The 14,397-nt window shown below is 40.9% G+C and overlaps 1 protein-coding gene across 4 annotated transcripts in view; it reads right to left on the reverse strand.

The window, feature by feature from the left end:
* The window catches only part of TRMT11 (tRNA methyltransferase 11), a 48,999-nt gene that overhangs the window by 12,540 nt on the left and 22,062 nt on the right, over nt 1-14,397 (reverse strand). For 3 of the 4 annotated variants that reach the window (XM_074990606.1, XM_074990604.1, XM_074990605.1), the window contains exons 9-11: nt 13,013-13,177; nt 8,852-8,918; nt 7,943-8,074 (exon numbers count right to left, since the gene is read on the reverse strand). In XM_074990606.1, the coding sequence (XP_074846707.1) occupies nt 7,943-8,074; nt 8,852-8,918; nt 13,013-13,177 (364 nt within the window). Of the gene's footprint in view, nt 1-6,121; nt 6,254-7,942; nt 8,075-8,851; nt 8,919-13,012; nt 13,178-14,397 lie in introns of all 4 variants that reach the window. The other variant, XR_012645046.1, reaches the window with a different exon arrangement.

The following is a 14,397-nucleotide window of genomic DNA, read 5'->3' on the forward strand; positions in this document are numbered from 1 at the left end:
AAGTTTATTTGTGCAGGCTGCTCTAGAAGATGATGGTTTTATGCATGTGATGGAATAGAGATGTGGATGGATGCTGGGTTTAGATGCCAGGTCTCCCAGGACAGACTACAAATATACACTGCCTGTACATGGCCTGCAAGCCATGAGTTTGAGACCCCGGTTCTGTGGTGAAACAAGTAGTTCACAATTTTTTCTTGTTTGTGAGAATCAAATTATAGAGAATACCACCAGTTTGACCCTTGTTTTCTGACAGTCCACCCTGAGAAGGGAACCACCAGTTGTGAGTCACTCCAGACAGTATGGCAAGAGGAAAATAGCATTTTGATGCCCAGGAGCTCTGATTACAGGAGGCAATAAGTCTCGGGTAACTTTTAGTTTGAAGAATGTAAATGTTAAATCAGAGACTCATTTAGGTACATATCTTTGACAGGACACACTACCATTATTTGTAGTCCTGTCCTGGATCAGCATGCCTTGGCCCGACACAGATATTTAACAGGGATGGGACCTACCCCAAATAACTGATAGTTTAAATAAGACAACATTATTAGGGAGGTTTCTTTTTTAAAAAAGAGTTTAGAATTCAAACAAATATTACTACATTTCACTTAATGACTCTGGCAGAGAAAATGATGGGTACTCTTGGCTAACACTGGCACAAACATGCAAAATTAACATGTTACTCATTAATAAATTAATCTAGCTACGATGATTTATGGCCACAAGCACAGAAAACTAAAATTAAACTTAAATTAAATTAAACAAATTATATCTGGAAGAGGAGGTTCTACTATTGCTCTTTTTCCCACATTTCCACTTAGTTACCCAGCTGCTGAGGTCTTTGCTGCACATAATGTGATCTGAAACCCAAACAACTGAAAGTGCCCTGTATCTGTTACCCAGTTCTCAGCTGCAACAAATATTACTACCAGGTCTTCATTCAAAAGCACTATGATAATCTTTACTTTCCCCACTTTAAATTTCTTTACCCAATCAAACTGCAGTTCTATGTCCCAATAGACATCACCAGAGCTTTAGCTACATACTACCTGGGTGAAGCACTTTGTCACTGAACAAACCAGCCCACAAAATCTTGATAATAGAATGCTAAGAGCAGGCCTGAAGCATCTCCCACAACCAACTGTCATGTCAAATAGCCACTTGAAAAAGCAGAAAGGCCTAGGTGAGAAAGATGATCTTGAAATTTCTTAGTGGGGAATAAAAAAGCCCAGAAGTGAGCTTTTTTTTTTATTTTTTTGCAACCAAGTTGATACATCACAAGTCCTATCAAGTAAATGAACTGGTTCTGTGCATCATTCAGATGCACCAATTCACTACCTAAAACAACCCTTCCAATGCACCCACTGCTTGAAATGCAGTAGTGCCTTACAATGGGGGGAGAAAAAAGGAGGAACCATGAAATGCCTGACAGAAGAAGGCCAAAGAATTCTTCCCAACTTAAAATGGTAGACACACTGCCACCACTTCTTTTAGAAGTTTCTCCTCATAACTGTGTTAAAGCTTGACAGCAAAAGAATTAAAAGAATTCAGGCCTAACAATGATTTCAACGTCAGACTGAAACAACTAATTACTTTGGAGTGTAATGTTATCTTTCAGAATGAGAGGAGTTATCACTCTGCTAAAGCACCTTCGTGTCCTTTTAGCATTAATTTGGACAGTTCTTTCTACCAGTAATGATTGTCCATTAGGTAAATCTCAGAATGTTGCCAAATGAAGAATAGTAGCAATTGCTTTAACAAAAATTTGTTTTTCCTAGTATTGTTTTTAATTTAAAAGAAGAGGACATATGGTAACTATAACTTACAGATGAATAGAAGGGAGACATTGTTAGAGATACTGACAATGCAACAGATTAGTCCCTAGCTTCTCTTTCTTTGGCCTACAAATTTGCTAGCATTTTTTTTAAATCTCCAAGTAAGAATGTGCACAGAGGATTAGAACTGAAAACTGTGTGTGCTAATATAGCAATGCTTTGTATTGCCATAGTACAGTAATCTGAAATTTTCAAATTGCGCTACAAACAAAACATTCACAACAGTAGGTAGTCAGCATGACTATACACATGAGGAAACTGAAGAAGTGAGAGGTTGATTTACCTAAGACAAGTCGATGGCACCACTCCAACAGAACACAGAATTCATAACTCCTAGTCACCTGCTCTAACCAGTAAGAAGCCCTACTTTCATTGTTTTGGACAGCACTCTATTGTTCTTGCACAGCTTCAGGAAAAAATAGGAAAAAAGTGACGCCGTGACAAGAATGGACTTGACAATTCTAAGCAAACAACACATTAGCACAAGCAATATATTTTACCTATTCATTAATTCACAAGCACACACAATGCCACCAGAGATAAACAGTCCAAGGCATTCTGCACAGTGAATTAAAAACTTTCCAGAACTATTTAATAAGGAAGGAATACGCAGAAAAATATTTATTCCATCATCCAAAAAGAGCACCATGCAAGCTACATGACACAGGTTATGCCTATTCTTACCAAAAGATCAGCACATTGGAAGCCGGTCCTGTGGGGTTTGGTTTAACACACCTACAGGGGCTGTGCAAAATCGAACTATCAGGGAGCTGCCATTGACCCCAATACGCCTCATATCATGAGGACTAAGGGAAGTCAATAAGGAGAACAGCAAAAAAAATAGATATAAGATATATTGACACTGCCTTCTAGCAGGAGTTGTGTATCTTAAATTGATCTCATCCCTTTGTATAGAGCAGGCCACAGACCATAGAATCCCAGAACACTAGAGCTGGCAGGAACCTCGAGGTTATTGGGTCCAGTTCCCTACCCTCACGGAAGCACCAAATACCATTCTAGACCATCCCTGATAGATGTCTATCTAACCTGAACATAAGAACATAAGAACAGCCATACTGGGTCAGACCAAAGGTCCATCCAGCCCAGTATCCTGTCTGCTGACAGTGGCTAGTGCCAGATGCCCCAGAGGAGGTGAACTGAAGACAATGATAAAGCGATTTGTCTCCTGCCATCTGTCTCCAGCCTTTGACTAAAGGCTAGAGGCACCATACTTTACCCTTGGCTAATAGCCATTTATGGACCTAACCTCCAAAAATGTATCAAGCTCTTTTTAAACTCTGTTAGAGTGCTGGCCTTCACAGCCTCCTCCGGCAAGGAGTTCCACAGGTTGACTGTGCGCTGTGTGAAGAAAAGTTTTCTTTTATTAGTTTTGAACCTACTACCCATTAATTTCATTTGGTGTCCTCTAGTTCTTATATTATGGGAACAAGTAAATAACTTTCCAATATTCACATTCTCCACACCATTCATGATTTTATATACCTCTATCATATTGCCCCTCAGTCTCCTCTTTTCTAGACTGAAAAGTCCCAGTCTCTCTAGCCTCTCCTCATATGGGACCCTTTCCAAACCCTTAATCATTTTAGTTGCCCTTTTCTGAACTTTTTCTAATGCCAGTATATCTTTTTTGAGGTGAGGAGACCACATCTGCACGCAGTACTCAAGATGTGGGCGTACCATAGTTTTATATAGGGGAAGTATGATATTCTTTGTCTTATTCTCTATCCCTTTTTTAATAATTCCTAACGTCCTATTTGCTTTACTGACTGCCGCTGCGCACTGTGTGGATGTTTTCAGAGAACTATCCACTATAATTCCAAGATCCCTTTCCTGATCGGTTGTATCTAAATTTGCCCCCATCACGTTGTATGTATAATTGGGGTTATTTTGCCCAATGTGCATTACCTTACACTTACCCACATTAAATTTCATTTGCCATTTTGCTGCCCAATCACTCAGTTTGTTGAGATCTTTTTGAAGTTCTTCACAATCTACTTTGGTTTTGACTATCCTGAACAGCTTGGTATCACCTGCAAACTTTGCCACCTCACTGCTTACCCCTTTATCTAGATCATTGATGAACAAGTTGAACAGGATTGGTCCCAGGACTGACCCTTGGGGAACACCACTAGTTACCCCCCTCCATTGTGAAAATTTACCATTTATTCCAACCCTTTGTTTCCTGTCTTTTAACCAGTTTCCAATCTATGAAAGGATCTTTCCTCCTATCCCATGACCACCTAATTTACATAAGAGTCTTTGGAGAGGGACCTTGTCAAAGGCTTTCTGGAAATCTAAGTATATTATGTCCACTGGATCCCCCCGTCTGCATGTTTGTTAACCCCTTCAAAGAACTAATAGATTAGTAAGACACAACTTCCCGCTACAGAAACCATGCTGACTTTTGCCCAACAAATCATGTTCTTCTACATGTCTAACAATTTTATTTTTTACGATTGTTTCTACTAATTTGCCCGGTACTGACTTTAGACTTACCGGTCTGTAATTGCCAGGGTCTCCTCTAGAGCTCTTTTTAAATACTGGCGTTATATTAGCTGTCTTCCGGTCAGTGGGTACCGAAGCTGATTTAAAGGATAGGTTACAAACCATCATTAATAGCTCTGCACTTTCACATCTGATTTCTTTCAGAACCCTTGGGTGAATGCCATCTGGTCCTGGAGATTGTTACTGTTTACCTGCTCTTACATACCTCCAGTGATGGTGATTCCACGACCTCCCTAGGCAATACATTCCTGTATTTAAACACCCTGACAGTTAGGAAATTTTTCCTGAAGTCCAGCCTCAACCTCCCTTGCTGCATTGTGAGCACACTGCTCCTTGTCCTATCCTCAGAGGCTAAGAACAACAATTTTTCTCCCTCCTCCTGTTAACACTCTTTTAAGCACTTGTAAACCACTATCATGTCCCCTCTCAGTCTTCTCTTTTCTAAAACAAACAAGCACAATTCCTTCTGTCTTTCCTCATAGCTCATGTTCTCTAGACCCACAGCATCCAATGGGCTTTCTGTTCATCACATTTGGCAAACTGGACACCACCTTCTGGCAAAATGCAGCTCCTTAGAGCTGCACACGTGGAGTGCCCTCTGCCCGCTCCATAAACGAACCCCTCTACTTGGTAGGACAAGTACGTGGCAGAGGTGGTTCTTCCTGTGGCTGTGGCAGCTCTGGTGAGTCACCAGTAGTTTGCGTGGTAGGGGAGGGAAATTCCTGGCTCTGTGGGGGTGGGGAGCGGGGGTTAGCACCTGGCTGGGCAGGGATGGGGGAAGCTGTGGCAATCGTTAAATTTCTTCTGGACGCCACTGCTCTGGACCTTTAATAATTTTTGTTGCTGTTCTCTGGACCTTCTCCAATTTTTCCACATCCCTCTTGAAATGTGGTGCCCAAAACTGGATACAGTACTCTGAGGCCTAATCAATGGAAAGTAGAGTGGAAGAATGACTTTTCATGTCTTGCTCACCACACTCTTGTTAATGCATCCCCAAATCATGTTTGCTTTTTTTTTTTGCAACTTCATCACTCTGACTCATATTTAGCTTATGGTCCACTACGATCCACTACGTTCACCTTTGAAGTACTTTCTGCAGTAATTCCTCCATCATAAAACAACCAAAGAGAGGGCTGATGTTAGATTCTTTTTGTTAGCAAATGTTAAAATGATATTTCATTGGTAATAGCCACTTGATGCCCATTGTCAGTGTTCAAATAACAAACTGACAAGCCACAGGGTTTCCACAACTGTGGTGGACCCTTGGACAATTGTTGGGGGTTTCCAGTCCTACCACATGTGGTAAAATGGAACTGGGGTATCTGAAGAAGCTTGTGACAAGGTACAAGCTGTACTTAGATACAACATATATTGATGCTATCCTAAGATGGGTAAATATGGTGCATACTTCCCCCTTCTATATACCCAGGAGGAATACCTCTTACAGAATGACATGTTAGAATACATATTTGACATGTGAGGGTAATATCCAGAATTCCATGTATTCCATGGCTGCAAAAAACACACTGCTTGCCAAGTAAAAATCTAAGTTCTCATAATAATATACAAACATATCCCTTTTCCACTCCTAACTGCAAAGAAAGCTTTTTAAAATGTGAGCTAATGTATAATACAATATTGTTTCTTGAGTTTGCAGACAGCCTGAAACAATACCTCTGAGATACATATGAACCATTTCTTTCATCTTAATGATGACAGTTCAAATGTCTATTTTTCAAATTAGCCATGTCATTGCTCACCATTTCATCACAAACATTCACCCAGAGTGCTTTGCCCACAATTCCCAACTGCTTCCCATGTCCTTTGGGGTGCCAAAAGCTCAAATATCTTCTATCCAGGTGCCAAAAACATCCAGCTTCCACCTCCGCCTCCTAAAATTACATTTCCATGACACAATTATAAACTATTTTCACAAAAAACGAAAACAGCGTGGGGAAGCATAAAATGAATTCCACTTAGCATGGCCTATTGTACTGGCTGCATTTTTGTTCATATTCAATTAAATAAAATACTCAATTGTTTTTAATTTAAATAGGCTGTGCAAAATTTCCAGTATGCTGTACCAGAACGTCACAGAAACAAACAAACTTCCACAAAATTTAGTTTCAGTTTGTTGTGGAAGATCTGGGGCCTTGGCATTCAAAATGCAATTTCTGTTATCTTATTGACATAACAAGAAGTTTCCCAGACATGTTCTTACTCTAGATGCTCAGGTGTAACTCTGCATCTAAGGCACTGGACCAATACTTAAGAGACTCCTATTCAATTCTCACCTCTAACACAGACTTCCCGTATTACCTTTGGGCAAGTCGATCTCTGTCCCCCAGTTCCCACCTGAAAGTGAAGAAAACACTTCCTTTTTCCACACTTATCGTCTGTCCTATAGCCTGTAACTGAGTTCTTATTTCTCCTGGAATCTAGTCATATCTGTGACTGTTTCCTCCTCTTAAGCAGCTGGCCCACAGTCTTTCCCAGGCAAATGGTTAAGGTGGAATTTAAGCCTTGGTCATAATCCCCCTTCTGAGGATCACACAATAAGACCAAGCCAAACTAGATTCTCTAGCTCTTCCCAGGCCCTCTGCCTTGTTAGTGCAGGTTTGCTCTCCTCCAGCTACACAGTACCTTCCTGCTCCACATGGATGCATGACTGCCTTTCCATACCATTTGAGTCATATGCCCTCTCTCCAGGGCTAAATGATTCCTTGCCCTATTGTGAGAGGGTCCTTTATTCATCTCAGCCTTCTCCAACCGCTGAAACTCAACAATCTTTTTCCTCTCGCGGCAGTTGTGTCAGCACACCCTCTCTTGGTGGTGCAGTGGAGGGACAAAGGATACGAATTCTCTCTTCACTCTGGCCCAGAAACCATAAACTTCACTTTCAGAATAATCTAATGTTCGCCTGGACCTCTCTCAGGCCTCATTAGTCAAGCCCCTTTAGCAGGTTCCCACACAGTTCATCCTCTTCACAGTAAACCACCTGACCTCTGGCAAGCTTCCCCAGTCTACCACACATTTATAGTCCATACCTCTGCGGCTGATCAGCCAGCATTCCCAGCAAGTCTGTCTCCCCACTAACTGAGCCACAGGCAGCATCTTAGATAGCCGGGCAGCCATGATTCCTCTTGATCACCTGACCTCAGACCCTTTCTGGAGAATTTCATTGCCCAGAATCTCTCTCTAACAAGTCAATCCCCAATAAAAAGGCAAACTGATATTGCCTGCTCTTTAAGGGGTGTGGGTTTAGCTTTGCAATGTATCTGGATTCCAATATTCTGCTTTTCCAGTCACATAACATTCCTTTATCAGCAGCATGCAGTTTTTTGCAAAAATATAAGTTTTCATTTCTAACTGGCAGCACCTGGTTCTCTTTCCCTTCAAAAATTGTTCAAAAATCTGTTCTTATCCACTCAGTTTTGACATGTGGAAAGCATATGAATCCCTCTTAAACCCCAGTAGAAAGTTCTAGAGATATCTCACTCTACAAGAAATTATGACTAAGTTATACCGTTAATTTTTATCTATGACGCACTTGATTTCAAGGCATTTAGAAGAGTACGTACTCAGGTTTGTAAACTGGTAACCAGTACACCAATCTTCCTCCCATCACCAGGTACTCTGCCGCAAAGTTTAACAGGTCAAAAAAGATATCACTCAGATGATAGTTGGAGGAAACGGAGATGTGATTTTCTGTGCTAAACAACATTAAAAAAATTTATAAACATAATATCCACAATTGCATTTTATCCCTTGAACAACTGTCTGAGGATTTGCAAAGCCAGGTAAAAAGGTATTGGATGACCAAGTCCCACCAATACGAAAGAGAAACCTGTGCCCATACTTTAACAGTAGCTTTAAAAATGCCACACCTAATATTAAAAAAAGAGAACTATTCAACTAAAATTGCGCTTGAAATACAATTTGTACACTGTCTTGTTTCACAAATATTAGTGTAAGAATCACAGGAGGGTGAGATACTTTGATACGACAAATCTGAAAATAGTATAAAAACATAACCAAGCAGCAGAAGAGACTGTCATACCAACAGTGGAGAGAAGGACAGAGAACATTTATTGTAGGTAAGCACAAGGAGGTGGGGGAAATGGAAATTAGAAGACATGGTTTATGAAGATTTTTAAAACAAAGGTAAGACATTTTGGACTGGATGCTGGAGGATTCAGGGGATTATTAGAGCTGTCCAAAGACAGGAATGTTAAGGTGATGCAATTTTGTACATGTAAGAGAGGGAGTGTGGGACTGAGAAGATCGAAAACTTGCATGGCCAATACTAAGGGTAAGAAAAAGAAAAGGATTTTAGGGAGGCAGGCACAAACAGTGACTTTTGCAAGCTATACAGTGAAGGCAGTTCTTTCTAAAATTGTTTAATTAAAGGCTAGCAATGAAGTTTCTAAAAGTGTGGTTGACCTTCCATTAACACAGTGATATTTACAATGAGTAAAAGGCTTACCTACCCTCTTTCTGTTGTTATTTCTTTTGGTGAACCAGTTCTTCTAGTAGCTTCTCTTATGCCATACGGAGCTGCAGAGAGTAAGTACATAATGTAGAAAATCAGTTTGCCCTTTACACAAATAACTCTGTGCAATTCTACAATAATGTACATGTGGTGGCTGCTGGAAAGAGTTTATAAGATTAAGTTCTTCAAGATGTAGCTATTAAAAGTTTATCTTGATCCTAAGGCTGACTTTTTTCAAGCTATTTCCAAAAGAGCTCTTACCAGTAAGACAATACATAGTCAAATGCAGTAGTGCACTAATCACTTAAAAACTGTTTAATATGATGCTGAAGTGCTTTTTCTTTTATGATTTTATTGGCTAAAAGATTTTTTTCTTATATTTCCTACAACACATGACACTGTTAATTCCATATCCTTGTTTCATCGTGTTATGGGTTTTAATGACCTTTTTTAAGGTAGAAAGGACTAGACAATCCTATAGTAGGCTTCTGATTTGGAAAAGGCCCAGGAAATGGCCTGTCCCTCCAGAGGGGCTAGGGGCTGATGAGTGACTGACAGAGCTTCCTGGATGCTTCAGCTGTTGCTGTAGGGAGAGCTCAGAACAAGATGTCCTGGAATGAGAGTGAAAGTGAAAACCTCAGAAAAGTGGTGTGTTACTTTACTCGTTCTTGGAAGTAAGTCATTTAGAGAACTGAGAGCAGGATGCCTGCAAGGCCCCTTTGTGCCCTAGGATGGGATATTGCCACATTGATGTTGCAGGACAACACTGCAAACAGCAGCTTCAAAAAAAAAAGTAGCTTTATTGTATTCTAATCACATCTCAGAGTCCCAGTCGTAGACCACGACCTAGCATGCCAGGTGCTGGAAAAACAGAACAAAAGGGTGGTCTCTCCTCCAAAGACCCAAACATCTAAGCATAAAACAATGTATTGATGGTGAATGCCCAAATAGAACCTAAAAGTCCGATTACATTTTTCAGAAAAATAAGGGTTATCGCTAGTGCGCTGGCCAATAGCCTTCTCTCCCCATCTCAAGGCAGGTCTACACTACAGGGGAAGGTTGAATTAAGGCTGCATTTTCAGCAACAATAATTAATTATGCAGCTAAAGTCGACATACTTTAATTTAGATTTCCACGCCGCCTCCACTAAGGGACGGTGTGGTCAACAGGAACCTGTGCTACCATCAACATCCCTCACCCCTAACGTCGTGCAGGTGTACTGCAGTCCATGGAGGTGCCCTGTAAATTAGATTTGGCGCCTCCCCACTGGGTATGCTACATTGAACTCTGGAAGATTGACTGTGGCAGAGTCGATCTTCCCTGTAGTATAGATATACCTTCAGGGGAAAAGGCTGTTAATACCCAGTGTTATGTCTGAGCTCTTGCTATGGCTGTTAAGCTCACCTGCGTGGTTGTTTCCCCACCACTATATATTATTTGGTAAAATACTTGGAATATTTTGGGATCAGAAGCCCTGCAGTGTAGAGTGGGGCAGGGCTCCCTTCTCTTTTAGCCTATCGGGAGCTGTTCTCTGGAAGAGGGTAGTATAGACACTAGCTTTTCCTCTAAGACAAGGGGGAAAACTGATGAGAGAAGAAAGCAGAGCCACAGCTCCAGCCATAAATGTACAGAACCAGCAGATTTGCATACAGCAAAGTTTTGCGTCTGGCAGAAGAACCAGGACTGAATTGGAATGTGTGTCATCACTGAGAACTTTATTTTGGGGACTCTCTGATGATTGTTTGCTTGAACCATTTTTAAAGTAAGGACACCGAGAACTTTTTGTATCTTTTCTGTTATTAAATTAGTCCCAGATAGGGAGGCAACACAGAACTGCAAGGGTTAGAGGAGTGCTTAATGGGCTCAAAAGGCAGGGGATTAACAGGGGAAGGGTGCCTGCAAAGTGACCTCTGGCCACCGGGAGGCGGGGGTAGGGGTTACTCAGTAAGCAACTGCACTACTACAATTCCGAATGACAAACCTCTGGTAGCGCACCTTTAAAATCTGTAACAAATACTTCAAAACGGCTGTAATTGTCTACATTTTAAATTTTTTTTGCTGAAGTCTTTTCTTAAAGCTTTGCAAAGATGTATAAAAATAATACTGTACAAACATGAATTCACCTTCAACACTCTGTTGAGCTTTCCTGATGCTCCTACTGCCATCGCATCAGGGAAGGGTCATCTCAATTCCACAAACAGGGAAGCTGTAGCACAGAGATTAAAGGACTTGATTCTAGCACCCTTCCTCACATGGGGCATTATGTTGTTTGGACACCAATCCCAATGAAAACAATGGGCCTGCTCCTGGAGCAAAAAACACTCATCATGAACAAAGGCAACAGATCCTAACTGATTGCTCATGGTCACACAGCAAGTCAGGGCAGTATGCAGAAGATTCACTACTCTGTTTGACATCGTTTCAAGGAACGCTTTAGGGCCTTAACTGAAGGCATGACAAAAATCAATCGGATCCTTTCCATTGGACTTCAAAAGTGTTTGAATTTGGAACCAAAAGCTGCACAACACAACTTACAAACTGAACAGACACTTCTCCTAAAGCAAATGATGTCACTCGAGAAAGAAGTGAGACTCCAAAAAGGTACAGTAGACAAGATTGGTTCCTAATCAGAAATATAATTTACTTCCACTTAAATAGTATTAAAGCAAAACACAAAATGCTATAATTTCATTAAAAATAGCTCATATTATATTAGGTATTTAACATACTTCCATTAAATGTGGAAGTGGTCAAAACGCAGTCCCAATTTCAACAATGCTGCCCGTGATGTTAATCGTAGAATCACAGGGTTGGAAGAGACCTCCATAGGTCACCGAGCCCAACCCCCTTCTGAAAGTAGGGCCAATCCCAACTAAATCATCATAGCCGGGACTTTGTCAGTCTGAGACTTAAAAACCTCCAAGGTTAGAGAGTCCACCAGCTCCCTAAGTAACCCCTCCCAGAGCTTCACCACCCTACCAGCGAAACATTTTTTCCTAATATGTAATGTAGAGAATATAACTTGAGACCATTGCTCCCTGTTTTGTCATCTGTCACCGCTGAGAACAGCCTCCCTCAATCCTCTTTTAATCATTTCCGAAGTGGAAATCACAAGTTTCAGCACACACTATTAGCAGACTCATTATGCCAAGACAGTAGATGCAACGTTCTCCATTTACACAAACTAAGAGCCAAGTTCTAATGCTCTTATAATTACTAAATAGCACCTTACATAACAAATAGTCCTATGGAAGTCAATGGGACTGCTTGTGTAATAAGACTGCACTCAACATAAAAATATGACATTCTGGCTTTATGTGTCAACCTGTGTGCTCCTGGCACACTTCCTTCAGTTAGGAAAAGATTTGATGACCCTGTGTTGATGTCAGTCTCGGGTTTGTATGCCAAGCCAACACATATAATATATTTTGGATACCACAGTTAAGCCGTGTCTACACGTGCACGCTACTTCGAAGTGGCGGCACTAACTTCGAAATAGCGCCCGTCACGGCTACACGCGTCGGGCGCTATTTCGAAGTTAACTTCGACGTTAGGCGGCAAGACGTCGAAGTCACTATCCTCATCAGGAGACGGGGATAGTGCCCTACTTCGACGTTCAACGTCTAAGTAGGGACCGTGTAGTCATTGTGCGTCCCGCAACTTCGAAATAGCGGGGTCTGCCATGGCGGCCATCAGCTGAGGGGTTGAGAGACGCTCTCTCTCGAGCCCCTGCGGGGCTCTATGATCACCGTGGGCAGCAGCCCTTAGCCCAGGGCTTCTGGCTGCTGCTGCAGCAGCTGGGGATCCATGCTGCAGGCACAGGGTCTGCAACCAGTTGTCGGCTCTGTGCATCTTGTGTTGTTTAGTGCAACTGTGTCTGGGAGGGGCCCTTTAAGGGAGCGGCTTGCTGTTGAGTCCGCCCTGTGACCCTGTCTGCAGCTGTGCCTGGCACCCTTATTTCGATGTGTGCTACTTTGGCATGTAGACGTTCCCTCGCAGCGCCTATTTCGATGTGGTGCTACGCAACGTCGAAGTTGAACATCGACATTGCCAGCCCTGGAGGACGTGTAGACGTTATCTATTTCGATGTTGGCTTCACGTGTGGACGTAGCCTTAGACTGTTACAAATCATATATATTTAGGACATTAATCAACTTACGGTCTGTAATAACTGTATCAAAAAGCATTCCTTTCCGCCATATAGGTTTTGATGCATCAGAAACTAATGTATCAAGGTAGTACTTCTCTAAACCATACTGCCGAAGGTTAGCTCTGATATTCTCATCTGGTCCCCTCCACTTCTGGTTCTTCCTGCTAGCTTTGCCTGTAAGAAAATTAAAAAGGCATAATCTAAAGAAGTGGTTTTCAACCTGTGGTCTGCAGATCCTCGGAGGTCCACAGACTACGTCTGAAATATCCAAAGGAGCCCGCAAATAAACAAGCAAAAAAGCTAGTTAGATTTTCCAAACTGTCCTGATTTTCCATTATTTATTTTAGAGACTAATAATACCACTTAGCACTGATATAATGCTTTTCAACTGTAGATCTCACAGCATGTCATAGGATTCATAACTAGTAATTGTCTCAAATAAAAATCTCTTGTCACCAGGCTGTAGAAGTGGAAAGTGGCTGTATGGATTCTCTGAAGTATCAGAAGATATTCTATTCAAGCGTTTCATGTCAGAACTATATTATTATCTAAATACAAATGAGAATACCTCTCCTACTCCACAGAGATATTGTGAGGAAAGTTTACTAATGTTTACAAGGCACTTGTGTTAGACTAACATACATTATATAAAACTCTATTCATACATCTCATTTAATCTACATAAAAATCTTCCAGACTAGCAAGAACATTGTTAGAATTTTGGGTTTTGAAAGCTATTATGAAAATAGCTACTGTATGACAAAATAGGATGGTGGCATCAGTACTAAGAACGACCTATTGGCTTTAATGTCTGGTAAACTACCAGTGACAACTTTTCATCCTTATTTAATATAGAAAACAAAGATTAAATAAAATCTGAGATTCACAGACAATAGGCATTTCTCACCAAGAAAGTACTTCCTCAGGTTTTAACAGGAAGAGAAAGCACATCCACATCTAACTTTAATATGAAGAAAACTTTCCCTCATCGTGAATATCTGCAGGTTACAAAATACCCACCTGTGGCAGAAGGCTCCAATGAATGTACTTGTAATACTGAATTCCACTACGTTAAACTGCACTATCAGTATAACTAGGCATCTCACAATAAAACTTTAGGACCCTCAAAAGAGTTCAAAAAAGTTAAAATAGTTCTTAGCAACAAAAAGAGCCAACAACAACTGGTATTGTAGCCAATACTTAAAACTGAACTTTAGTGAGTTCAAGTCCTCATTTAGATTGTGTCAGATTTGCAGTTAAACTAGCTGCAGTATTAGAAAACTTTAAAATTAAAAAATTCCCATATTTATATTTTAGTGACCTTTAATATTCAGAATACACTCATCCCTCATTTAACGAGTACTTTATTAATGAGTACTCGCTAAAACGAGGAA

Source organism: Carettochelys insculpta, chromosome 3 (assembly GCF_033958435.1).
Source record: "Carettochelys insculpta isolate YL-2023 chromosome 3, ASM3395843v1, whole genome shotgun sequence".
Classification (NCBI taxonomy): Eukaryota; Metazoa; Chordata; order Testudines; family Carettochelyidae; genus Carettochelys; species Carettochelys insculpta.